Source organism: Oncorhynchus masou, chromosome 18, assembly GCF_036934945.1.
Source record: "Oncorhynchus masou masou isolate Uvic2021 chromosome 18, UVic_Omas_1.1, whole genome shotgun sequence".
Lineage (NCBI taxonomy): Eukaryota > Metazoa > Chordata > Actinopteri > Salmoniformes > Salmonidae > Oncorhynchus > Oncorhynchus masou.
In genome coordinates, this window is record NC_088229.1 from 748,751 (window position 1) to 775,832 (window position 27,082).

General features: G+C 47.4%; 1 protein-coding gene across 1 annotated transcript in view; it reads right to left on the bottom strand.

Annotated features, from left to right (window-relative positions):
- Positions 1-6,755: 6,755 nt before the first annotated feature.
- The window catches only part of flna (filamin A, alpha (actin binding protein 280)), a 216,810-nt gene continuing 196,483 nt past the window's right edge, over positions 6,756-27,082 (bottom strand). Inside the window, exons 41-48 of the mRNA XM_064921966.1 lie at positions 24,199-24,465; positions 23,964-24,101; positions 20,840-20,955; positions 19,179-19,311; positions 13,123-13,299; positions 8,891-9,109; positions 8,336-8,533; positions 6,756-7,696 (exon numbers count right to left, since the gene is read on the bottom strand). Coding sequence (XP_064778038.1) covers positions 7,512-7,696; positions 8,336-8,533; positions 8,891-9,109; positions 13,123-13,299; positions 19,179-19,311; positions 20,840-20,955; positions 23,964-24,101; positions 24,199-24,465 — 1,433 coding nt within the window. The 3' untranslated portion in view covers positions 6,756-7,511. The remainder of the gene's footprint in view (positions 7,697-8,335; positions 8,534-8,890; positions 9,110-13,122; positions 13,300-19,178; positions 19,312-20,839; positions 20,956-23,963; positions 24,102-24,198; positions 24,466-27,082) is intronic.

Sequence of the window (27,082 nt, forward strand, 5' to 3'; positions counted from 1 at the left end):
GGAGGGAGGACAGAGGGAGGAAGAGAGGAATGATGGGGAGGGAGGATAGAGGGATGATGGGGAGGGAGGACAGAGGGAGGAAGAGAGGAATGATGGGGAGGGAGGATAGAGGGATGATGGGGAGGGAGGACAGAGGGATGATGGGGAGGGAGGACAGAGGGAGGAAGAGAGGAATGATGGGGAGGGAGGATAGAGGGATGATGGAGAGAGAGGACAGAGGGAGGAAGAGAGGAATGATGGGGAGGGAGGATAGAGGGATGATGGGGAGGGAGGACAGAGGGAGGAAGAGAGGAATGATGGGGAGGGAGGATAGAGGGATGATGGAGAGGGAGGACAGAGGGATGAAGAGAGGAATGATGGGGAGGGAGGATAGAGTGATGATGGGGAGGGAGGACAGAGGGAGGAAGAGAGGAATGATGGGGAGGGAGGATAGAGGGATGATGGGGAGGGAGGACAGAGGGATGAAGGGAGGAATGATGGGGAGGGAGGATAGAGGGATGATGGGGAGGGAGGACAGAGGGATGAAGAGAGGAATGATGGGGAGGGAGGATAGAGGGATGATGGGGAGGGAGGACAGAGGGAGGATAGAGGGATGATGGGGAGGGAGGACAGAGGGATGAAGAGAGGAATGATGGGGAGGGAGGATAGAGGGATGATGGGGAGGGAGGACAGAGGGATGAAGAGAGGAATGATGGGGAGGGAGGATAGAGGGATGATGGGGAGGGAGGACAGAGGGATGAAGAGAGGAATGATGGGGAGGGAGGATAGAGTGATGATGGGGAGGGAGGACAGAGGGAGGAAGAGAGGAATGATGGGGAGGGAGGATAGAGGGATGATGGGGAGGGAGGACAGAGGGATGAAGGGAGGAATGATGGGGAGGGAGGATAGAGGGATGATGGGGAGGGAGGACAGAGGGATGAAGAGAGGAATGATGGGGAGGGAGGATAGAGGGATGATGGGGAGGGAGGACAGAGGGAGGATAGAGGGATGATGGGGAGGGAGGACAGAGGGATGAAGAGAGGAATGATGGGGAGGGAGGATAGAGGGGTGATGGGGAGGGAGGACAGAGGGAGGAAGAGAGGAATGATGGGGAGGGAGGATAGAGGGATGATGGGGAGTTAGGACAGAGGGAGGAAGAGAGGAATGATGGGGAGGGAGGATAGAGGGATGATGGGGAGGGAGGACAGAGGGAGGAAGAGAGGAATGATGGGGAGGGAGGATAGAGGGATGATGGGGAGGGAGGACAGAGGGATGAAGAGAGGAATGATGGGGAGGGAGGATAGAGGGATGATGGGGAGGGAGGACAGAGGGAGGAAGAGAGGAATGATGGGGAAGGAGGATAGAGGGATGATGGGGAGGGAGGACAGAGGGATGAAGGGAGGAATGATGGGGAGGGAGGATAGAGGGATGATGGGGAGGGAGGACAGAGGGATGAAGAGAGGAATGATGGGGAGGGAGGATAGAGGGATGATGGGGAGGGAGGACAGAGGGAGGATAGAGGGATGATGGGGAGGGAGGACAGAGGGATGAAGAGAGGAATGATGGGGAGGGAGGATAGAGGGATGATGGGGAGGGAGGACAGAGGGAGGAAGAGAGGAATGATGGGGAGGGAGGATAGAGGGATGATGGGGAGTTAGGACAGAGGGAGGAAGAGAGGAATGATGGGGAGGGAGGATAGAGGGATGATGGGGAGGGAGCACAGAGGGAGGAAGAGAGGAATGATGGGGAGGGAGGATAGAGGGATGATGGGGAGGGAGGACAGAGGGATGAAGAGAGGAATGATGGGGAGGGAGGATAGAGGGATGATGGGGAGGGAGGACAGAGGGAGGAAGAGAGGAATGATGGGGAAGGAGGATAGAGGGATGATGGGGAGGGAGGACAGAGGGATGATTGGGAGGGATGATGGGGAGGGAGGACAGAGGGATGATGGGGAGGGAGGACAGAGGGATGATTGGGAGGGAGGAAAGAGGGATGATTGGGAGGGAGGATAGAGGGATGAAGAGAGGAATGATGGGGAGGGAGGATAGAGGGATGATGGGGAGGGAGGATAGAGGGATGAAGAGAGGAATGATGGGGAGGAGGACAGAGGGATGATGGGGAGGGAGGATAGAGGGATGATGGGGAGGGAGGACAGGGGGATGATGGGGAGGGAGGACAGGGGGATGATGGGGAGGGAGGGAGGATAGAGGGATGATGGGGAGGGAGGATAGAGGGATGATGGGGAGGGAGGACAGAGGGATGAGGGGGACAGAGGGATGATGGGGAGGGAGGATAGAGGGATGATGGGGAGGGAGGACAGGGGGATGATGGGGAGGGAGGACAGAGGGATGAAGAGAGGAATGATGGGGAGGGAGGACAGAGGGAGGAAGAGAGGAATGATGGGGAGGGAGGACAGAGGGATGAAGAGAGGAATGATGGGGAGGGAGGGAGGATAGAGGGATGATGGGGAGGGAGGATAGGGGGATGATGGGGAGGGAGGACAGGAGGATGATGGGGAGGGAGGACAGGGGGATGATGGGGAGGGAGGACAAGGGGATGATGGGGAGGGAGGATAGGGGGATGATGGGGAGGGAGGACAGTGGGATGATGGGGAGGGAGGACAGAGGGATGAAGAGAGGAATGATGGGGAGGGAGGGAGGATAGAGGGATGATGGGGAGGGAGGATAGGGGGATGATGGGGAGGGAGGATAGAGGGATGATGGGGAGGGAGGACAGGGGGATGATGGGGAGGGAGGATAGAGGGATGATGGGGAGGGAGGACAGGGGGATGATGGGGAGGGAGGATAGAGGGATGATGGGGAGGGAGGACAGGGGGATGATGGGGAGGGAGGACAGGGGGATGATGGGGAGGGAGGGAGGATAGAGGGATGATGGGGAGGGAGGACAGGAGGATGATGGGGGGAGGATAGGGGGATGATGGGGAGGGAGGATAGAGGGATGATGGGGAGGGAGGATAGAGGGATGATGGGGAGGGAGGACAGGGGGATGATGGGGAGGGAGGACAGAGGGATGAAGAGAGGAATGATGGGGAGGGAGGACAGAGGGAGGAAGAGAGGAATGATGGGGAGGGAGGACAGAGGGATGAAGAGAGGAATGATGGGGAGGGAGGACAGAGGGATGAAGAGAGGAATGATGGGGAGGGAGGGAGGATAGAGGGATGAGGGGGACAGAGGGATGATGGGGAGGGAGGATAGAGGGATGATGGGGAGGGAGGACAGGGGGATGATGGGGAGGGAGGACAGAGGGATGAAGAGAGGAATGATGGGGAGGGAGGACAGAGGGAGGAAGAGAGGAATGATGGGGAGGGAGGACAGAGGGATGAGGGGGACAGAGGGATGATGGGGAGGGAGGATAGAGGGATGATGGGGAGGGAGGACAGGGGGATGATGGGGAGGGAGGACAGAGGGATGAAGAGAGGAATGATGGGGAGGGAGGACAGAGGGAGGAAGAGAGGAATGATGGGGAGGGAGGACAGAGGGATGAAGAGAGGAATGATGGGGAGGGAGGGAGGATAGAGGGATGATGGGGAGGGAGGATAGGGGGATGATGGGGAGGGAGGACAGGAGGATGATGGGGAGGGAGGACAGGGGGATGATGGGGAGGGAGGACAAGGGGATGATGGGGAGGGAGGATAGGGGGATGATGGGGAGGGAGGACAGTGGGATGATGGGGAGGGAGGACAGAGGGATGAAGAGAGGAATGATGGGGAGGGAGGGAGGATAGAGGGATGATGGGGAGGGAGGATAGGGGGATGATGGGGAGGGAGGATAGAGGGATGATGGGGAGGGAGGACAGGGGGATGATGGGGAGGGAGGATAGAGGGATGATGGGGAGGGAGGACAGGGGGATGATGGGGAGGGAGGATAGAGGGATGATGGGGAGGGAGGACAGGGGGATGATGGGGAGGGAGGGAGGATAGAGGGATGATGGGGAGGGAGGACAGGAGGATGATGGGGGGGAGGATAGGGGGATGATGGGGAGGGAGGATAGAGGGATGATGGGGAGGGAGGATAGAGGGATGATGGGGAGAGAGGACAGAGGGATGAAGGGAGGAATGATGGGGAGGGAGGATAGAGGGATGATGGGGAGGGAGGACAGAGGGATGAAGAGAGGAATGATGGGGGGGAGGGAGGATAGAGGGATGATGGGGAGGGAGGACAGAGGGAGGATAGAGGGATGATGGGGAGGGAGGACAGAGGGATGAAGAGAGGAATGATGGGGAGGGAGGATAGAGGGATGATGGGGAGGGAGGACAGAGGGTGGATAGAGGGATGATGGGGAGGGAGGACAGAGGGATGAAGAGAGGAATGATGGGGAGGGAGGATAGAGGGATGATGGGGAGGGAGGACAGAGGGAGGAAGAGAGGAATGATGGGGAGGGAGGATAGAGGGATGATGGGGAGTTAGGACAGAGGGAGGAAGAGAGGAATGATGGGGAGGGAGGATAGAGGGATGATGGGGAGGGAGCACAGAGGGAGGAAGAGAGGAATGATGGGGAGGGAGGATAGAGGGATGATGGGGAGGGAGGACAGAGGGATGAAGAGAGGAATGATGGGGAGGGAGGATAGAGGGATGATGGGGAGGGAGGACAGAGGGAGGAAGAGAGGAATGATGGGGAAGGAGGATAGAGGGATGATGGGGAGGGAGGACAGAGGGATGATTGGGAGGGATGATGGGGAGGGAGGACAGAGGGATGATGGGGAGGGAGGACAGAGGGATGATTGGGAGGGAGGAAAGAGGGATGATTGGGAGGGAGGATAGAGGGATGAAGAGAGGAATGATGGGGAGGGAGGATAGAGGGATGATGGGGAGGGAGGATAGAGGGATGAAGAGAGGAATGATGGGGAGGAGGACAGAGGGATGATGGGGAGGGAGGATAGAGGGATGATGGGGAGGGAGGACAGGGGGATGATGGGGAGGGAGGACAGGGGGATGATGGGGAGGGAGGGAGGATAGAGGGATGATGGGGAGGGAGGATAGAGGGATGATGGGGAGGAGGACAGAGGGATGAGGGGGACAGAGGGATGATGGGGAGGGAGGATAGAGGGATGATGGGGAGGGAGGACAGGGGGATGATGGGGAGGGAGGACAGAGGGATGAAGAGAGGAATGATGGGGAGGGAGGACAGAGGGAGGAAGAGAGGAATGATGGGGAGGGAGGACAGAGGGATGAAGAGAGGAATGATGGGGAGGGAGGGAGGATAGAGGGATGATGGGGAGGGAGGATAGGGGGATGATGGGGAGGGAGGACAGGAGGATGATGGGGAGGGAGGACAGGGGGATGATGGGGAGGGAGGACAAGGGGATGATGGGGAGGGAGGATAGGGGGATGATGGGGAGGGAGGACAGTGGGATGATGGGGAGGGAGGACAGAGGGATGAAGAGAGGAATGATGGGGAGGGAGGGAGGATAGAGGGATGATGGGGAGGGAGGATAGGGGGATGATGGGGAGGGAGGATAGAGGGATGATGGGGAGGGAGGACAGGGGGATGATGGGGAGGGAGGATAGAGGGATGATGGGGAGGGAGGACAGGGGGATGATGGGGAGGGAGGATAGAGGGATGATGGGGAGGGAGGACAGGGGGATGATGGGGAGGGAGGACAGGGGGATGATGGGGAGGGAGGGAGGATAGAGGGATGATGGGGAGGGAGGACAGGAGGATGATGGGGGGGAGGATAGGGGGATGATGGGGAGGGAGGATAGAGGGATGATGGGGAGGGAGGATAGAGGGATGATGGGGAGGGAGGACAGGGGGATGATGGGGAGGGAGGACAGAGGGATGAAGAGAGGAATGATGGGGAGGGAGGACAGAGGGAGGAAGAGAGGAATGATGGGGAGGGAGGACAGAGGGATGAAGAGAGGAATGATGGGGAGGGAGGACAGAGGGATGAAGAGAGGAATGATGGGGAGGGAGGGAGGATAGAGGGATGAGGGGGACAGAGGGATGATGGGGAGGGAGGACAGGGGGATGATGGGGAGGGAGGACAGAGGGATGAAGAGAGGAATGATGGGGAGGGAGGACAGAGGGAGGAAGAGAGGAATGATGGGGAGGGAGGACAGAGGGATGAGGGGGACAGAGGGATGATGGGGAGGGAGGATAGAGGGATGATGGGGAGGGAGGACAGGGGGATGATGGGGAGGGAGGACAGAGGGATGAAGAGAGGAATGATGGGGAGGGAGGACAGAGGGAGGAAGAGAGGAATGATGGGGAGGGAGGACAGAGGGATGAAGAGAGGAATGATGGGGAGGGAGGGAGGATAGAGGGATGATGGGGAGGGAGGATAGGGGGATGATGGGGAGGGAGGACAGGAGGATGATGGGGAGGGAGGACAGGGGGATGATGGGGAGGGAGGACAAGGGGATGATGGGGAGGGAGGATAGGGGGATGATGGGGAGGGAGGACAGTGGGATGATGGGGAGGGAGGACAGAGGGATGAAGAGAGGAATGATGGGGAGGGAGGGAGGATAGAGGGATGATGGGGAGGGAGGATAGGGGGATGATGGGGAGGGAGGATAGAGGGATGATGGGGAGGGAGGACAGGGGGATGATGGGGAGGGAGGATAGAGGGATGATGGGGAGGGAGGACAGGGGGATGATGGGGAGGGAGGATAGAGGGATGATGGGGAGGGAGGACAGGGGGATGATGGGGAGGGAGGGAGGATAGAGGGATGATGGGGAGGGAGGACAGGAGGATGATGGGGGGGAGGATAGGGGGATGATGGGGAGGGAGGATAGAGGGATGATGGGGAGGGAGGATAGAGGGATGATGGGGAGAGAGGACAGAAGAAGGATGGGAGGGAGGACCGACGGATGAAGAGAGGGATATTCAGTGTTTATGCATTATTGGTTGGTTTGGGTTATGTTGTATGAGTTTGGAAGGTTGTAATCGCTGATTGGTTAGACAGTGACTTGGGACCCTCTGATTGGTCTCGACAAAGAGCTAGTTTTGAGGATTCTGATTTCACCAATCTGATTGGTCTAGACCAGGAGTCAACAACACGCATGCCAAAAATGACCTGTGAGTGTTTCTTTTTTAAAATTGTGTTTAGTCTTTTATGTCCAACAATAAAACATTTAAATAACATTTATTTATATATTGTTCAGAAAACTTTGAAATAAAATTACCGGGGAACCCTGATGAAGACATTGATGTGGTAGAATCTGATTGGTCTAAACAGTGATGTGGTAGAATCTGATTGGTCTAAATAGTGATGTGGTAGAATCTGATTGGTCTAAACAGTGATGTGGTAGAATCTGATTAGTCTAAACAGTGATGTGGTAGAATCTGATTAGTCTAAACAGTGATGTGGTAGAATCTGATTGGTCTAAACAGTGATGTGGTAGAATCTGATTGGTCTAAACAGTGATGTGGTAGAATCTGATTGGTCTAAACAGTGATGTGGTAGAATCTGATTGGTCTAGACAGTGATGTGGTAGAATCTGATTGGTCTAGACAGTGATGTGGTAGAATCTGATTGGTCTAGACAGTGATGTGGTAGAATCTGATTGGTCTAGACAATGATGTGGTAGGGGCTCCCAGGGATGTGTTGTTCTCCCCACTTCACTACCAGGATGTACTCTCCCTTCTCCTTGAGCTGGTAGCTGATGTTATAGACACGGTTCCCAAGATGCTTCACCAGTACCTCCTCACAGGGAACCCTGGGCCCGTCCACACCCACCAACAGCATGTTACGACCTGGAGGGAGGACAGTGTTAATACACCCTAACCCTGGGCCCGTCCAAAGACACAATGGCAGTAGGAAGGGTTAGAGATAGTAGGACACAATGGCAGAGTTAGAGATAGTAGGACACAATGGCAGTAGGAAGGGTTAGAGATGGTAGGACACAATGGCAGTAGGAAGGGTTAGAGATAGTAGGACACAATGGCAGTGGGCAGAGTTAGAGATAGTAGGACACAATGGCAGTGGGTAGGGTTAGAGATAGTAGGACACCTTGGTAGAGTTAGAGATAGTAGGACACAATGGCAGTGGGCAGAGTTAGAGATAGTAGGACACAATGGCAGTGGGCAGAGTTAGAGATAGTAGGACACAATGGCAGTGGGCAGAGTTAGAGATAGTAGGACACCTTGGTAGAGTTAGAGATAGTAGAACACAATAGTAGTGGGTAGAGTTAGAGATAGTAGGACACAATAGCATTGGATAGAGTTAGCTGGACACAACGTCCTGAGATATTAATTGTCGAAGCTCTACGGTTGCCAGCTGACATCCCACCAGATTTCTCTGGTCTTCCCTGTGATTGAACCTTGCAACACTCCATTTATTAACCTGTCTTTAAAACAGGATAGAATACTCACACACAGAGACTAAACACACACCTGCTTTGCTGCAGTCAACGCTGAAGTTGTTCTTCTGGTCGATGAAACCCTTTGATAGGCCGAGCCCCTTGGCTGTCACACAGCTGGCGTCCGATTGGCTGGGAGCTCCCTGGTGGGAGTAGCTGACATGGTGAGTCATGGCATCGACCATGACGCTGGACGTCTCATGGTTGCTATGGCTACTGATCCGCTTGGAGCCTGGAAGAGAGACAAACAGGGAGAGAGTGGGAGAGAGAGAGGTTAGAGAGAGAGATGGGGGTTAGAGAGAGAGAGGTTAGAGAGAGAAAGAGGGAGAGAGGGGGGTGGGGTTAGAGAGAGGTTAGAGAGAGAGATGGGGGTTAGAGAGAGAAAGAGGGAGAGAGAGGGGGTGGGGTTAGAGAGAGAAAGAGAGAGAGAGAGGGGAGTGGGGTTAGAGAGAGAGAGAGAGAGAGAGAGAGGGGGGTTAGAGAGAGGTTAGAGAGAGAGAGGTTAGAGAGACAGAGGTTAGAGAGAGAGAAGGGTTAGAGAAGTGGGGGGGGTATATGTGCGTTTCTGTCCACTGTCCGGGTCCCTCACCAGTGATCTTGGCCTTGAAGGGGGATCCTACGATGTGGTAAGGTCCTCCGTATCTGATGGAGATGAAGTAGTTTCCTGGAGCCATGGGGGTGTAGGTCACCTTGTAACCCTCCGGACACTCAACACAGTCCACCTTCCCCTTGGAGGGGCCGTCGATGGTCACTGCCAGGGCCCCAGGGCCCGCCTTACTGGTGTTGGCCATGAACTCACAGGCTGAACCTACAGAGAGGACAGAGATATGTTTTACATTCTATTCTATTTACACACATACATTCTGTTTTACATTCTATTCTATTTACACACATACATTCTGTTTTACATTCTATTCTATTTACATACATACATTCTGTTTTACATTCTATTCTATTTACATACATACATTCTGTCTTACATTCTATTCTATTTACACACATACATTCTGTTTTACATTCTATTCTATTTACACACATACATTCTGTTTTACATTCTATTCTATTTACACACATACATTCTGTTTTACATTCTATTCTATTTACACACATACATTCTGTTTTACATTCTATTCTATTTACACACATACATTCTGTTTTACATTCTATTCTATTTACATACATACATTCTGTTTTACATTCTATTCTATTTACATACATACATTCTGTTTTACATTCTATTCTATTTTCATACATACATTCTGTTTTACATTCTATTCTATTTACATATATACATTCTGTTTTACATTCTATTCTATTTACATACATACATTCTGTTTTACATTCTATTCTATTTACATACATACATTCTGTTTTACATTCTATTCTATTTACATACATACATTCTGTTTTACATTCTATTCTATTTACACACATACATTCTGTTTTACATTATATTCTATTTACACACATACATTCTGTTTTACATTCTATTCTATTTACACACATACATTCTGTTTTATATTCTATTCTATTTACACACATACATTCTGTTTTACATTCTATTCTATTTACATACATACATTCTGTTTTACATTCTATTCTATTTACACACATACATTCTGTTTTACATTCTATTCTATTTACACACATACATTCTGTTTTACATTCTATTCTATTTACACACATACATTCTGTTTTACATTCTATTCTATTTACATACATACATTCTGTTTTACATTCTATTCTATTTACACACATACATTCTGTTTTACATTCTATTCTATTTACACACATACATTCTGTTTTATATTCTATTCTATTTACACACATACATTCTGTTTTACATTCTATTCTATTTACACACATACATTCTGTTTTACATTCTATTCTATTTACACACATACATTCTGTTTTACATTCTATTCTATTTACACACATACATTCTGTTTTACATTCTATTCTATTTACACACATACATTCTGTTTTACATTCTATTCTATTTACATACATACATTCTGTTTTACATTCTATTCTATTTACATACATACATTCTGTTTTACATTCTATTTTGGTCATGTAGCAGACACAGTTATTCAGCGAAACTTTCAGTCAGTGGATTCAACCAGCACATATAGTCAGGGGCGGAAATAGAATGAATCTCTTCCTGGTACGGGCCCTCCTGCTGTGTGTCGAACAACCACTCCTTTACTTGGCCACGTTCATCCACTCGCAACATATTTCCAGCCTTCATAACAGTGAATGGAAAGACATCTGCCACACAAAACACCACAAAGTGTAATGATATTTGCAGATTGATAGAATTTACACGCGCACTGCTGTCCCCACACGTCTAGTGCCCGGCCACTCATCTCTGCCTTGTCAAAATGTTCTTGTCGAACCACATGCCATTTTGGATCGTACTCATTTTCAAGTCCATTCGCTAATGTTTCATGCTTCTGACCCTGTATATTGCCTCGCTATTGCTATTTTACTGCTGCTGTTAAATTATTTATTTCTATTTTTTTACCTAGCAATTTCTTACTAAACACTTTTTTCCCTTAAACTTCTTAAAACATTGTTAGTTAAAGGCTGGTCAGTCGGCATTTCACTGTGAGGTCTTACACCTGTTGGTTAAGGGCTGGTCAGTCAGCATTTCACTGTGAGGTCTACACCTGTTGGTTAAGAGCTGGTCAGTCAGCATTTCACTGTGAGGTCTACACCTGTTGGTTAAGGGCTGGTCAGTCAGCATTTCACTGTGAGGTCTACACCTGTTAGATAAGGGCTGGTCAGTCAGCATTTCACTGTGAGGTCTACACCTGTTGGTTAAGGGCTGATCAGTCAGCATTACACTGTGAGGTGTACACCTGTTGGTTAAGAGCTGGTCAGTCAGCATTACACTGTGAGGTCTACACCTGTTGGTTAAGGGCTGGTCAGTCTGCATTTCACTGTGAGGTCTACACCTGTTGTACTCAGCCTTTCACTGTAAGGTGAAAGGCTGTTGTACTCGGCGCCTGTTGTACTCGCGCATGTGACAGATAAAATTCGAATTGATTTGAGGTTCAAATCCGGGCTCTGGCTGAGCCACTCAAGGACATTCAGAGACTTGTCCCGAAGCCACACTGCATCTTGGCTGTGTGCTTAGGGTCATTGCCCTGTTAGAAGGTGAACCTTCGCCCCAGTCGGAGGTCCTGAGCGCTCTTGAACAGGTTTTCATCAAGTATCTCTCTGTACTTTGTACTTTGCTACATTCATCTTTCCCTCAATCCTGACTTGTCTCCCAGTCACTGCAGCTGGAAAAACATCCCTACAGCTTGATGTTGCCACCACCATACTTCAACGTAGGGATCGTGCCATGTTTCCTCCAGACGTGACACTTGGCATTCAGGCCAAAGAGTTCAATCTTGGTTTCATCAGACCAAATAATCTTGTTTCTCATGATCTGAGTCTTTAGGTGCCTTTTGGCAAACTCCAAATGGGCTGTCATGTGCCTTTTAATGAGGAGTGGTTTCCATCTGGCCACTCTACCATAAAGGCCTGATTGGTGGAGTGCTGCAGAGATGGTTGTCCTTCTGGAACGTTCTCCCATCTCCACATAGGTACTCCAAATCTCTGTCAGAGTGACCACCAGGTCACCTCCCCAATCAAGGCCCTTCTCCCCCGATTGCTCAGTTTGGCCGGGCCGTCAGCTCTTGGTGGTTCCAAACTTCTTCCATTTAAGAATGACGGAGTGGCCTCCCGAGTGGTTCAGTGGTTTAAGACACTGCATCATAGTGCTCGCTGTGCCACTAGAGATCCTGGTTCGAGTCCAGGCTCTGTTGCAGCCGGCAGCGACCAGGAGACCCAGTGTCGTCCAGGTTAGGGGAGGGTTCGGCCGGCACGGATGTTCTTGTAACATCGTGCACTAGCGGCTCCTGTGGCGGACCGGCGCACGCTGACACAGTCTCCAGGTGTATGGTGTTTTCTCCGACACATTGGTGCGGCTTCTGGGTTAAGAGGCGTTGTGTCAAGAAGCAGGGTGGCTTGGTTGTGTTTTGGAGGACGCATGGCTCTCAACCTTCACCTCTTCCGAGTCCATACGGGAGTTGCACTGATTGGACAAGACTGTAACTACCAATTGGATACCACGGAATTGGGGAGAAAAAGAGGTAAAAAAAAAGAATAATAAAATATAACACTAAATTTTTAAATAATAATTATGAGGTCACTGTGTTCTTGGGGACCTTCAATGCTGCAGACATGTTTTGGTACCCTTCCCCACTTCTGTGCCTCGACACAATCCTGTCTCTGAGCTCTACAGACAATTACTTCGACCTCATGGCTTGTTTTTTGCTCTGCCATGCACTGTCAACTGTGAGACCTTATATAGACAGGTGCCTTTCCAAATCATGTCCAAACAATTGAATTTACCACAGGTGGACTACAATCAAGTTGTAGAAACATCTCAAGGATGATCAATGGAAACAGGATGCACCAGAGCTCAATTTTGAGTCTCATAGCAAAGGGTCTGAATGCTTGTGAATAAGGTATTTCAGTTTTTTGTTTAAAAACCCCCAGAAATGTCTATAAACCAGTTTTCAATTTGTCAATATGGGGTATTGTGTGTAGATTGTTGATTTATATAGTACATTTTTAGAATAAGGCTGTAACTTAACAAAATGTGGAAAAAGTCAAGGGGTCTGAATAGTTTCCGAATGCACTGTACATATCTTTTCACACTATCACCGATGTAGCTAATAGCTGCTTTCTTTAGGATTTCTACAACAGTAAGGTGTTAGTTACCAGTGGTTCCTCCCTCTAATCCAACAGTAAGGTGTTAGTTACCAGTGGTTCCTCCCTCTAATCCAGCTCCGTATGCGGTCACTCTGCCTGGGTCTCCAGCCTGTCCCGTCTCCCCAACTCTGATTTGGAAAGGGCTGCCAGGGATGTGGCTGCCGTTGAACTTCACATCGATCCGATACAGACCGTTCTCTCTGGGAATGAACATCACAGCATATTTATCTGGAGGAGAGGAGAGTGGGATGGGAGGGAAATAAATTATACATCTGTTGTCAAAGTATGTTTAAACTCTGGGTATGTTTAAAGTCTGGTGTCCATGGTGGCTGTGCTCTATCTCTCTAACAGACCAACTGTGTAGTAGTTTATTAGAGTGTAGTGTGTATTTGCTGTTCCTATCTGGATCAACGTAGTATTGTGTAGTATATTGTAGTGCAATGTAGTTACCTTGGTCTAGCTCAGTAACACAGTGTAGTATTGTAAAGTATAGTATTGTGTAGTATATTGTAGTATTGTGTAGTTACCTTGACTAGCTCAGTAACACAGTGTAGTATAGTAAAGTATAGTATTGTGTAGTATATTGTAGTGTAGTTACCTTGACTAGCTCAGTAACACCGTGTAGTATAGTATTGTGTAGTATATTGTAGTATATTGTAGTATTGTGTAGTTACCTTGACTAGCTCAGTAACACAGTGTAGTATAGTAAAGTATAGTATTGTGTAGTATATTGTAGTGTAGTGTAGTTACCTTGACTAGCTCAGTAACACCGTGTAGTATAGTAAAGTATAGTATTGTGTAGTATATTGTAATATTGTGTAGTTACCTTGACTAGCTCAGTAACACCGTGTAGTATAGTAAAGTATAGTATTGTGTAGTATATTGCAGTATTGTGTAGTTACCTTGACTAGCTCAGTAACACAGTGTAGTATAGTAAAGTAAAGTATTGTGTAGTATATTGTAGTATTGTGTAGTTACCTTGACTAGCTCAGTAACACAGTGTAGTATAGTAAAGTATAGTATTGTGTAGTATATTGTAGTGTAGTTACATTGACTAGCTCAGTAACACCGTGTAGTATAGTAAAGTATAGTATTGTGTAGTATATTGTAGTGTAGTGTAGTTACCTTGACTAGCTCAGTAACACCGTGTAGTATAGTAAAGTATAGTATTGTGTAGTATATTGTAGTGTAGTGTAGTTACCTTGACTAGCTCAGTAACACCGTGTAGTATAGTAAAGTATAGTACTGTGTAGTATATTGTAGTATTGTGTAGTAGTAGTTACCCTGATCTAGCTCAGTAACACAGTGTAGTATAGTAAAGTATAGTATTGTGTAGTATTGTGTAGTTACCTTGACTAGCTCAGTAACACAGTGTAGTATAGTAAAGTATAGTATTGTGTAGTATATTATAGTATTGTGTAGTTACCTTGACTAGCTCAGTAACACAGTGTAGTATAGTAAAGTATAGTATTGTGTAGTATACTGTAGTATTGTGTAGTTACCTTGACTAGCTCAGTAACACAGTGTAGTATAGTATTGTGTAGTATATTGTAGTGTAGTTACCTTGACTAGCTCAGTAACACCGTGTAGTATAGTAAAGTATAGTATTGTGTAGTATATTGTAGTATTGTGTAGTTACCTTGACTAGCTCAGTAACACCGTGTAGTATAGTATTGTGTTGTATATTGTAGTGTAGTGTAGTTACCTTGACTAGCTCAGTAACACCGTGTAGTATAATAAAGTATAGTATTGTGTAGTATATTGTAGTATTGTGTAGTAGTAGTTACCCTGATCTAGCTCAGTAACACAGTGTAGTATAGTAAAGTATAGTATTGTGTAGTATATTGTAGTATTGTGTAGTTACCTTGACTAGCTCAGTAGCACCGCGTAGTATAGTAAAGTATAGTATTGTGTAGTATATTGTAGTGTAGTGTAGTTACCTTGACTAGCTCAGTAACACCGTGTAGTATAGTAAAGTATAGTATTGTGTAGTATATTGTAGTGTAGTGTAGTTACCTTGACTAGCTCAGTAACACCGTGTAGTATCGTAAAGTATAGTATTGTGTAGTATATTGTAGTATTGTGTAGTAGTAGTTACCCTGATCTAGCTCAGTAACACAGTGTAGTATAGTAAAGTATAGTATTGTGTAGTATATTGTAGTATTGTGTAGTTACCTTGACTAGCCCAGTAACACCGTGTAGTATAGTAAAGTATAGTATTGTGTAGTATATTGTAGTGTAGTGTAGTTACCTTGACTAGCTCAGTAACACAGTGTAGTATAGTAAAGTATAGTATTGTGTAGTATATTGTAGTATTGTGTAGTTACCTTGACTAGCTCAGTAACACCGTGTAGTATAGTAAAGTATAGTATTGTGTAGTATATTGTAGTGTAGTGTAGTTACCTTGACTAGCTCAGTAACACAGTGTAGTATAGTAAAGTATAGTATTGTGTAGTATATTATAGTATTGTGTAGTTACCTTGACTAGCTCAGTAACACAGTGTAGTATAGTAAAGTATAGTATTGTGTAGTATATTGTAGTATTGTGTAGTTACCTTGACTAGCTCAGTAACACCGTGTAGTATAGTAAAGTATAGTATTGTGTAGTATATTGTAGTGTAGTGTCTGGATAAGAGCGTCTGCTAAATGACTTAAATGTAAATGTAAATGTAGTTACCTTGACTAGCTCAGTAACACCGTGTAGTATAGTAAAGTATAGTATTGTGTAGTATATTGTAATATTGTGTAGTTACCTTGACTAGCTCAGTAACACCGTGTAGTATAGTAAAGTATAGTATTGTGTAGTATATTGCAGTATTGTGTAGTTACCTTGACTAGCTCAGTAACACAGTGTAGTATAGTAAAGTATAGTATTGTGTAGTATATTGTAGTATTGTGTAGTTACCTTGAATAGCTCAGTAACACAGTGTAGTATAGTAAAGTATAGTATTGTGTAGTATATTGTAATATTGTGTAGTTACCTTGACTAGCTCAGTAACACAGTGTAGTATAGTAAAGTATAGTATTGTGTAGTATATTATAGTATTGTGTAGTTACCTTGACTAGCTCAGTAACACAGTGTAGTATAGTAAAGTATAGTATTGTGTAGTATATTGTAGTGTAGTGTAGTTACATTGACTAGCTCAGTAACACCGTGTAGTATAGTAAAGTATAGTATTGTGTAGTACATTGTAGTATTGTGTAGTTACCTTGACTAGCTCAGTAACACCGTGTAGTATAGTAAAGTATAGTATTGTGTAGTATATTGTAGTGTAGTGTAGTTACCTTGACTAGCTCAGTAACACTGTGTAGTATAGTAAAGTATAGTATTGTGTAGTATATTGTAGTGTAGTGTAGTTACCTTGACTAGCTCAGTAACACCGTGTAGTATAGTTAAGTATAGTATTGTGTAGTATATTGTAGTATTGTGTAGTAGTAGTTACCCTGATCTAGCTCAGTAACACAGTGTAGTATAGTAAAGTATAGTATTGTGTAGTATTGTGTAGTTACCTTGACTAGCTCAGTAACACCGTGTAGTATAGTATTGTGTAGTATATTGAAGTATTGTGTAGTTACCTTGGCTAGCTCAGTAACACCGTGTAGTATGGTAAAGTATAGTATTGTGTAGTATATTGTAGTGCAGTGCAGTTACCTTGAATAGCTCAGTAACACCGTGTAGTATAGTAAAGTATAGTATTGTGTAGTATATTGTAATATTGTGTAGTTACCTTTACTAGCTCAGTAACACCGTGTAGTATAGTAAAGTATAGTATTGTGTAGTATATTGTAGTATTGTGTAGTTGCCTTGACTAGCTCAGTAACACAGCGTAGTATAGTAAAGTATAGTATTGTGTAGTATATTGTAGTGTAGTGTAGTTACCTTGACTAGCTCAGTAACACAGTGTAGTATAGTAAAGTATAGTATTGTGTAGTATATTGTAGTATTGTGTAGTTACCTTGACTAGCTCAGTAACACAGTGTAGTATAGTAAAGTATAGTATTGTGTAGTATATTGTAGTGTAGTGTAGTTACCTTGCCTAGCTCAGTAACACCGTGTAGTATAGTAAAGTATAGTATTGTGTAGTATATTGTAGTGTGGTGTAGTTACCTTGACTAGCTCAGTAACACCGTGTAGTATAGTAAAGTATAGTATTGTGTAGTATATTGTAGTGTAGTGTAGTTACCTTGACTAGCTCAGTAACACCGTGTAGTATAGTTAAGTATAGTATTGTGTAGTATATTGTAGTATTGTGTAGTAGTAGTTACCCTGATCTAGCTCAGTAACACAGTGTAGTATAGTAAAGTATAGTATTGTGTAGTATTGTGTAGATACCTTGACTAGCTCAGTAACACCGTGTAGTATAGTATTGTGTAGTATATTGTAGTATTGTGTAGTTACCTTGGCTAGCTCAGTAACACCGTGTAGTATAGTAAAGTATAGTATTGTGTAGTATATTGTAGTGCAGTGTAGTTACCTTGAATAGCTCAGTAACACCGTGTAGTATAGTTAAGTATAGTATTGTGTAGTATATTGTAGTATTGTGTAGTAGTAGTTACCCTGATCTAGCTCAGTAACACAGTGTAGTATAGTAAAGTATAGTATTGTGTAGTATTGTGTAGTTACCTTGGCTAGCTCAGTAACACCGTGTAGTATAGTAAAGTATAGTATTGTGTAGTATATTGTAGTGCAGTGTAGTTACCTTGAATAGCTCAGTAACACCGTGTAGTATAGTAAAGTATAGTATTGTGTAGTATATTGTAATATTGTGTAGTTACCTTTACTAGCTCAGTAACACCGTGTAGTATAGTAAAGTATAGTATTGTGTAGTATATTGTAGTATTGTGTAGTTGCCTTGACTAGCTCAGTAACACAGCGTAGTATAGTAAAGTATAGTATTGTGTAGGATATTGTAGTATTGTGTAGTTACCTTGACTAGCTCAGTAACACAGTGTAGTATAGTAAAGTATAGTATTGTGTAGTATATTGTAGTGTAGTGTAGTTACCTTGCCTAGCTCAGTAACACCGTGTAGTATAGTAAAGTATAGTATTGTGTAGTATATTGTAGTATTGTGTAGTTACCTTGACTAGCTCAGTAACACAGTGTAGTATAGTAAAGTATAGTATTGTGTAGTATATTGTAGTATTGTGTAGTTACCTTGACTAGCTCAGTAACACCGTGTAGTATAGTAAAGTATAGTATTGTGTAGTATATTGTAGTATTGTGTAGTTACCTTGACTAGCTCAGTAACACCATGTAGTATAGTAAAGTATAGTATTGTGTAGTATATTGTAGTGTAGTGTAGTTACTTTGACTAGCTCAGTAACACAGCGTAGTATAGTAAAGTATAGTATTGTGTAGTATTGTGTAGTAGTAGTTACCCTGATCTAGCTCAGTAACACCATGTAGTATAGTAAAGTATAGTATTGTGTAGTATATTGTAGTGTAGTGTAGTTACCTTGACTAGCTCAGTAACACCGTGTAGTATAGTAAAGTATAGTATTGTGTAGTATATTGTAGTATTGTGTAGTTACCTTGACTAGCTCAGTAACACCGTGTAGTATAGTATTGTGTAGTATATTGTAGTATTGTGTAGTTACCTTGACTAGCTCAGTAACACCGTGTAGTATAGTAAAGTATAGTATTGTGTAGTATATTGTAGTGTAGTGTAGTTACCTTGACTAGCTCAGTAACACCATGTAGTATAGTAAAGTATAGTATTGTGTAGTATATTGTAGTATTGTGTAGTTACCTTGACTAGCTCAGTAACACAGTGTAGTATAGTATTGTGTAGTATATTGTAGTATTGTGTAGTTACCTTGACTAGCTCAGTAACACCGTGTAGTATAGTAAAGTATAGTATTGTGTAGTATATTGTAGTATTGTGTAGTTACCTTGACTAGCTCAGTAACACAGTGTAGTATAGTATTGTGTAGTATATTGTAGTATTGTGTAGTTACCTTGACTAGCTCAGTAACACCGTGTAGTATAGTAAAGTATAGTATTGTGTAGTATATTGTAGTATTGTGTAGTTACCTTGACTAGCTCAGTAACACAGTGTAGTATAGTATTGTGTAATATATTGTAGTATTGTGTGGTAGTAGTTACCTTGGTCTAGCTCAGTAACACAGCAGCCCTCCAGGGCTCCGGAGGGGCTGTGGACTTTAGCGTCAATCTGTCCCTTCGCTCCGTTCAGGCTCACATCAAAGGATGCTGGGTGATTGACCTTCAACCCGGACTCCTGCTCAGATACAACTCACGATCAACACAACTAAACAACTACACAACATCTACACAAATAGACACCAACTACACAACTAGACAAATAACAACAACTAAACAACAAACAGACAACTAGACAACTACACAACTAGGCAACTGCAAACTACACAACAACTAGATGTTTACTGTGCATTTTACTTTAGTGTATTCTCTATTTCACTCGCTTTGGAAATGTATACATATGTTTCCCATGCCAATAAAGCCCTTTAAATATACTTGAGAGAGAGAGAAGCCCCCAACCAAGGAGGGCCTACAGCAGCACTTAGATCTTCTGCACAGATTCTGCCAGACCTGACAGGAAATCTTAGTAAGACAAAATGGTGTTCCAAAAAAGGTTCAGTTACCAGGACCACAAATACAAATTCCATCGACACCGTTGCCCTAGGGCACACAAAAAACGAGGCATACCTCGGCATAAACATCAGCGCCACAGGTAACTTCCACAAAGCTGTGAACGATCTGAGAGACAAGGCAAGAAGGGCCTTTGCCATGAAAAGGAACATACAATTCGACATACCAATTAGGATCTGGCTAAAAATACCTGAATCAGTTATAGGGTCCTTTGACCTTGGTTGTGGGGTCTGCTCATCAACCAATAATTAACAAAATGGTACCAACACCAAATAATGCAGAGCAGAATTAGGCACATATCAGTTAAAATTATCAAAGTCCAGAAAAGAGACATTAAAATCTACAACCACCTAAAAGGAAGTGATTCCCAAACCTTCCATAACAAAGCCATCACCTACAGAGAGATGAACCTGGAGAAGAGTCCCCTAAGCAAGTTGGTCCTGTGTTCACAAACACAAGCACAAACAGAGAGTACACAGTGGCAGAATACCTGACCACTGTGACTGACCCTAAACAGAGAGTACATAGTGGCAGAATACCTGTCCACTGTGACTGACCCGAAACAGAGAGGACACAGTGGCAGAATACCTGTCCACTGTGACTGACCCTAAACAGAGAGGACACAGTGGCAGAATACCTGTCCACTGTGACTGACCCTAAACAGAGAGGACACAGTGGCAGAATACCTGTCCACTGTGACTGACCCTAAACAGAGAGGACACAGTGGCAGAATACCTGTCCACTGTGACTGACCCTAAACAGAGAGGACACAGTGGCAGAATACCTGACCACTGTGACTGGCCCTAAACAGAGAGTACACAGCGGCAGAATACCTGTCCACTGTGACTGGCCCAAACTTAAGGAAATCTTTGACTATGTACAGACTCAGTGAGCATAGCCTGCTGCGATGGTCAGACTAGATACAGACCATTTACTGTTGTTGTAACTATACAGTAAATGTCCTGTAATGAATAGGATCATTAGCAGGGATATTTTAATTTATAATAATTGTATATAATAAGTGTTGACCTGTCTGTCTCTGTCTGTCTGTGTCAATCTCCCTGCCTCTCTGCCCCTCCCCAGGCTGCTGCATTGTGGGTAGCGTAGTCCTGGGTGTTTGTGTCCCTGAGTCTCACCTGAAGAGCGGTAACAGTGAGTCGTCTGGCGTCATCAGAGGGCGATGCCACGGGAACCACGAAGGGACTGTCAGGGATGTCCTCTTCATTGAAACGGACAGACACCTCATAGTTTCCTGCAACACACACACTACGTTAGATACACACCCTTAGATACACACACACGTAGATACACACACACCTTTAAATACAACACACACACACACACTACCTTAGATACACACACACGTAGATACACACACACACCTTTAAATACAACACACACACACTACGTTAGATACACACCCTTAGATACACACACACGTAGATACACACACACCTTTAAATACAACACACACACACACTACGTTAGATACACACCCTTAGATACACACACACGTAGATACACACACACCTTTAAATACAACACACACACACTACGTTAGATACACACCCTTAGATACACACACACGTAGATACACACACACCTTTAAATACAACACACACACACACTACGTTAGATACACACCCTTAGATACACACACACGTAGATACACACACACCTTTAAATACAACACACACACACACTACGTTAGATACACACCCTTAGATACACACACACGTAGATACACACACACCTTTAAATACAACACACACACACACTACGTTAGATACACACCCTTAGATACACACACACACGTAGATACACACACACCTTTAAATACAACACACACACACACTACGTTAGATACACACCCTTAGATACACACACACACGTAGATACACACACACCTTTAAATACAACACACACACACTACGTTAGATACACACCCTTAGATACACACACACGTAGATACACACACACCTTTAAATACAACACACACACACACTACGTTAGATACACACCCTTAGATACACACACACACGTAGATACACCTTTAAATACAACACACACACACACTACGTTAGATACACACCCTTAGATACACACACGTAGATACACACACACCTTTAAATACAACACACACACACTACGTTAGATACACACCCTTAGATACACACACACACCTTTAAATACAATACACACACTGTTAGATACACACACTGTTAGATATACACACCTTTATATACACAAAATGTTAGACGCACACACCTTTAAAATATTTGTTTAAGAGTGAGATGTAGAGGTGGAGACAGAGAGGAAGGGTTGATGTCCCCAGGGTGGTCTGGAGACAGAGAGGAAGGGTTCATGTCCCCAGGGTGGTCTGCCTGGAGACAGAGAGGAAGGGTTACAGTCCCCAGGGTGGCCTGGAGACAGAGAGGAAGGGTTACAGTCCCCAGGGTGGTCTGGAGACAGAGAGGAAGGGTTACAGTCCCCAGGGTGGTCTGGAGACAGAGAGGAAGGGTTACAGTCCCCAGGGTGGTCTGGAGACAGAGAGGAAGGGTTACAGTCCCCAGGGTGGTCTGGAGACAGAGAGGAAGGGTTCCTGTCCCCAGGGTGGTCTGGAGACAGAGAGGAAGGGTTCATGTCCCTAGGGTGGTCTGTCTGGAGACAGAGAGGAAGGGTTCATGTCCCCAGGGTGGTCTGGAGACAGAGAGGAAGGGTTCATGTCCCCAGGGTGGTCTGGAGACAGAGAGGAAGGGTTCATGTCCCCAGGGTGGTCTGGAGACAGAGAGGAAGGGTTCATGTCCCCAGGGTGGTCTGGAGACAGAGAGGAAGGGTTCATGTCCCCAGGGTGGTCTGGAGACAGAGAGGAAGGGTTCCTGTCCCCAGGGTGGTCTGTCTGGAGACAGAGAGGAAGGGTTCATGTCCCCAGGGTGGTCTGGAGACAGAGAGGAAGGGTTCATGTCCCTAGGGTGGTCTGGAGACAGAGAGGAAGGGTTCATGTCCCCAGGGTGGTCTGGAGACAGAGAGGAAGGGTTCCTGTCCCCAGGGTGGTCTGTCTGGAGACAGAGAGGAAGGGTTCATGTCCCCAGGGTGGTCTGGAGACAGAGGGGAAGGGTTCATGTCCCCAGGGTGGTCTGTCTGGAGACAGAGAGGAAGGGTTCATGTCCCCAGGGTGGTCTGTCTGGAGACAGAGAGGAAGGGTTCATGTCCCCAGGGTGGTCTGGAGACAGAGAGGAAGGGTTCATGTCCCTAGGGTGGTCTGTCTGGAGACAGAGAGGAAGGGTTCATGTCCCCAGGGTGGTCTGGAGACAGAGAGGAAGGGTTCATGTCCCCAGGGTGGTCTGGAGACAGAGAGGAAGGGTTCATGTCCCCAGGGTGGTCTGGAGACAGAGAGGAAGGGTTCATGTCCCCAGGGTGGTCTGGAGACAGAGAGGAAGGGTTCATGTCCCTAGGGTGGTCTGGAGACAGAGAGGAAGGGTTCATGTCCCCAGGGTGGTCTGTCTGGAGACAGAGAGGAAGGGTTCATGTCCCCAGGGTGGTCTGTCTGGAGACAGAGAGGAAGGGTTCATGTCCCCAGGGTGGTCTGTCTGGAGACAGAGAGGAAGGGTTCATGTCCCCAGGGTGGTCTGGAGACAGAGAGGAAGGGTTCATGTCCCTAGGGTGGTCTGGAGACAGAGAGGAAGGGTTCATGTCCCCAGGGTGGTCTGTCTGGAGACAGAGAGGAAGGGTTCATGTCCCCAGGGTGGTCTGGAGACAGAGAGGAAGGGTTCATGTCCCCAGGGTGGTCTGTCTGGAGACAGAGAGGAAGGGTTCCTGTCCCCAGGGTGGTCTGGAGACAGAGAGGAAGGGTTCATGTCCCCAGGGTGGTCTGTCTGGAGACAGAGAGGAAGGGTTCCTGTCCCCAGGGTGGTCTGGAGACAGAGAGGAAGGGTTCATGTCCCTAGGGTGGTCTGGAGACAGAGAGGAAGGGTTCATGTCCCCAGGGTGGTCTGGAGACAGAGAGGAAGGGTTCATGTCCCCAGGGTGGTCTGGAGACAGAGAGGAAGGGTTCATGTCCCCAGGGTGGTCTGGAGACAGAGAGGAAGGGTTCATGTCCCCAGGGTGGTCTGGAGACAGAGAGGAAGGGTTCATGTCCCCAGGGTGGTCTGGAGACAGAGAGGAAGGGTTCATGTCCCCAGGGTGGTCTGTATTCTGACCCCGGCACATGTCAATGCTCATGTCGATTATGATCACTGGGCCTACCACACACACACACACCTGACTCCTGGACCATGTAGGATACTCCACTGGATCCGTCCTTGCGGTCCTCGAAGGTGATCTCTGCTTTACTGGGTCCATCTACCTTGATGCTGAGACCCCCTGCACCTGCCTCCCGAGTCCAGATACTGAACTCAGCTACACACACACACACACACACACCAGAGAGGGATCAGTACACACACTGTCAGTGGTGTTAACTGGTACGGTATAATAATTATATTTACACACATACCTGGTACTCCAGCCTCAGCCCTCTCCAGCCCGGGCCCTGCAGCGCGGACCTTGTGGGCTCCTCCTTCTCCAAGGGGCCCCACTGTGAACTGGAAGGGGCTGCCGGGCACGTGCACGCCCGCGTACTTCACACACACTGTGTGTACGCCGGTCTCCGTGGGAACAAAGTGGATGCAGTAGGTGTTGTTCTCTCCCTCCATGATGTCAGCCTCCTGGATCTGACCAGATGGACTGGTCACCTGGGCCACCATGTCTGCTATGCTGATCTCTGTTAACACACACACACACACACACTGCCTGGTTACACCTCCATCCCTAGTACCTGGTCACACCTCCATCCCTAGTACCTGGTCACACCTCCATCCCTAGTACCTGGTCACACCTCCATCCCCAGTGCCTGGTCACACCTCCATCCCTCATCACACCTCCGTCCATAGTACCTGGTCACACCTCCATCCCTAGAACCCGGTCACACCTCCATCCCTCATCACACCTCCATCCATAGTGCCTGGTCACACCTCCATTCCTATTAGCTGGTCACACCTTCATCACAAGTACCTGGTCACACCTCCATCCCTAGTACCTGGTCACACCTCCATCCCTAGTCACAACTCCATCCCTAGTCACACGTCCATCCCTAGTCACACCTCCATCCCGAGTCACACCTCCATCTCGTGTCACACCTCCATCCCTAGTACCAGGTCACACCTCCATCCTAGTACCTGGTCACACCTCCATCCCGAGTCACACCTCCATCTCGTGTCACACCTCCATCCCAATAGTGCATGGTCACACCTCCATCCCTAGTCACACCTCCATCCCTAGTGCCTGGTCACACCTCCATCCCTAGTCACACCTCCATCCCGAGTCACACCTCCATCTTGTGTCACACCTCCATCCCTAGTACCTGGTCACACCTCCATCCCGAGTCACACCTCCATCCCTATTACCTGGTCACACCTCCATCCCTAGTACCCGGTCACACCTCCATCCCGAGTACCTGGTCACACCTCAATCCCTAGAACCTGGTCACACCTCAATCCCTAGTACCTGGTCACACCTCCATCCCTAGTACCTGGTCACACCACCATCCCGAGTACCTGGTCACACCTCAATCCCTAAAACCTGGTCACACCTCCATCCCTAGTACCTGGTCACACCTCCATCCCTCATCACACCTCCATCCCTATTACCTGGTCACACCTCCATCCCTAGTACCTGGTCACACCTCCATCCCGAGTACCTGGTCACACCTCAATCCCTAGAACCTGGTCACACCTCAATCCCTAGTACCTGGTCACACCTCCATCCCTAGTACCTGGTCACACCACCATCCCGAGAACCTGGTCACACCTCAATCCCTAAAACCTGGTCACACCTCAATCCCTAGTACCTGGTCACACCTCCATCCCTAGTACCTGGTCACACCTCCATCCCCAGTACCTGGTCACACCTCCATCCCCAGTACCTGGTCACACCACCATCCCTATTACCTGGTCACACCTCCATCCCTAGTACCCGGTCACACCTCCATCCCGAGTACCTGGTCACACCTCAATCCCTAAAACCTGGTCACACCTCAATCCCTAGTACCTGGTCACACCTCCATCCCTAGTACCTGGTCACACCTCCATCCCTAGTCACACCTCCATCCCGAGTCACACCTCCATCCCGAGTCACACCTCCATCTCGTGTCACACCTCCATCCCTAGTACCTGGTCACACCTCCATCCCTCATCACACCTCCATCCCTATTACCTGGTCACACCTCCATCCCTAGTACCCGGTCACACCTCCATCCCGAGTACCTGGTCACACCTCAATCCCTAGAACCTGGTCACACCTCAATCCCTAGTACCTGGTCACACCTCCATCCCTAGTACCTGGTCACACCACCATCCCTATTACCTGGTCACACCTCCATCCCTAGTACCCGGTCACACCTCCATCCCGAGTACCTGGTCACACCTCAATCCCTAAAACCTGGTCACACCTCCATCCCTAGTACCTGGTCACACCTCCATCCCTAGTACCTGGTCACACCTCCATCCCTCATCACACCTCCATCCCTATTACCTGGTCACACCTCCATTCCTGGTTCCTGGTCACACCTCCATCCCTAGTACCTGGTCACACCTCCATCCCTAGTACCCGGTCACACCTCCATCCCTCATCACAACCTCCATCCTGTGTACCTGGTCACACCTTAATCCGTAGAACCTGGTCACAACTCCATCCCTAATACCCGGTCACACCTCCATCCCTAATACCTGGTCACACCTCCATCCCTAGTACCTGGTCACACCTCCATCCCTAGTACCTGGTCACACCTCCATCCCTAGTACCTGGTCACACCTCCATCCCTAGTACCTGGTCACACCTCCATCCCTAGTACCTGGTCACACCTCCATCCTAGTACCTGGTCACACCTCCATCCCTCATCACACCTCCATCCCTATTACCTGGTCACACCTCCATTCCTGGTTCCTGGTCACACCTCCATCCCTAGTACCTGGTCACACCTCCATCCCTAGTACCTGGTCACACCTCCATCCCTAGTACCTGGTCACACCTTCCTCCTCTAGTACATGTTCACACCTCCATCCCTAGTACCTGGTCACACCGCCTTCCCTAGTACCTGGTCACACCTCCATCCCTAGTCACACCTCCATCCCTAGTACCTGGTCACACCTCCATCCCTAGTACCTGGTCACACCTCCATCCCTAGTACCTGGTCACACCTCCGTCCCTAGTACCTGGTCACACCTCCATCCCTAGTGCCTGGTCACACCTCCATCCCTAGTGCCTGGTCACACCTCCATCCTAGTACCTGGTCACACCTCCATCCCTCATCTCACCTCCATCCCTATTACCTGGTCAAACCT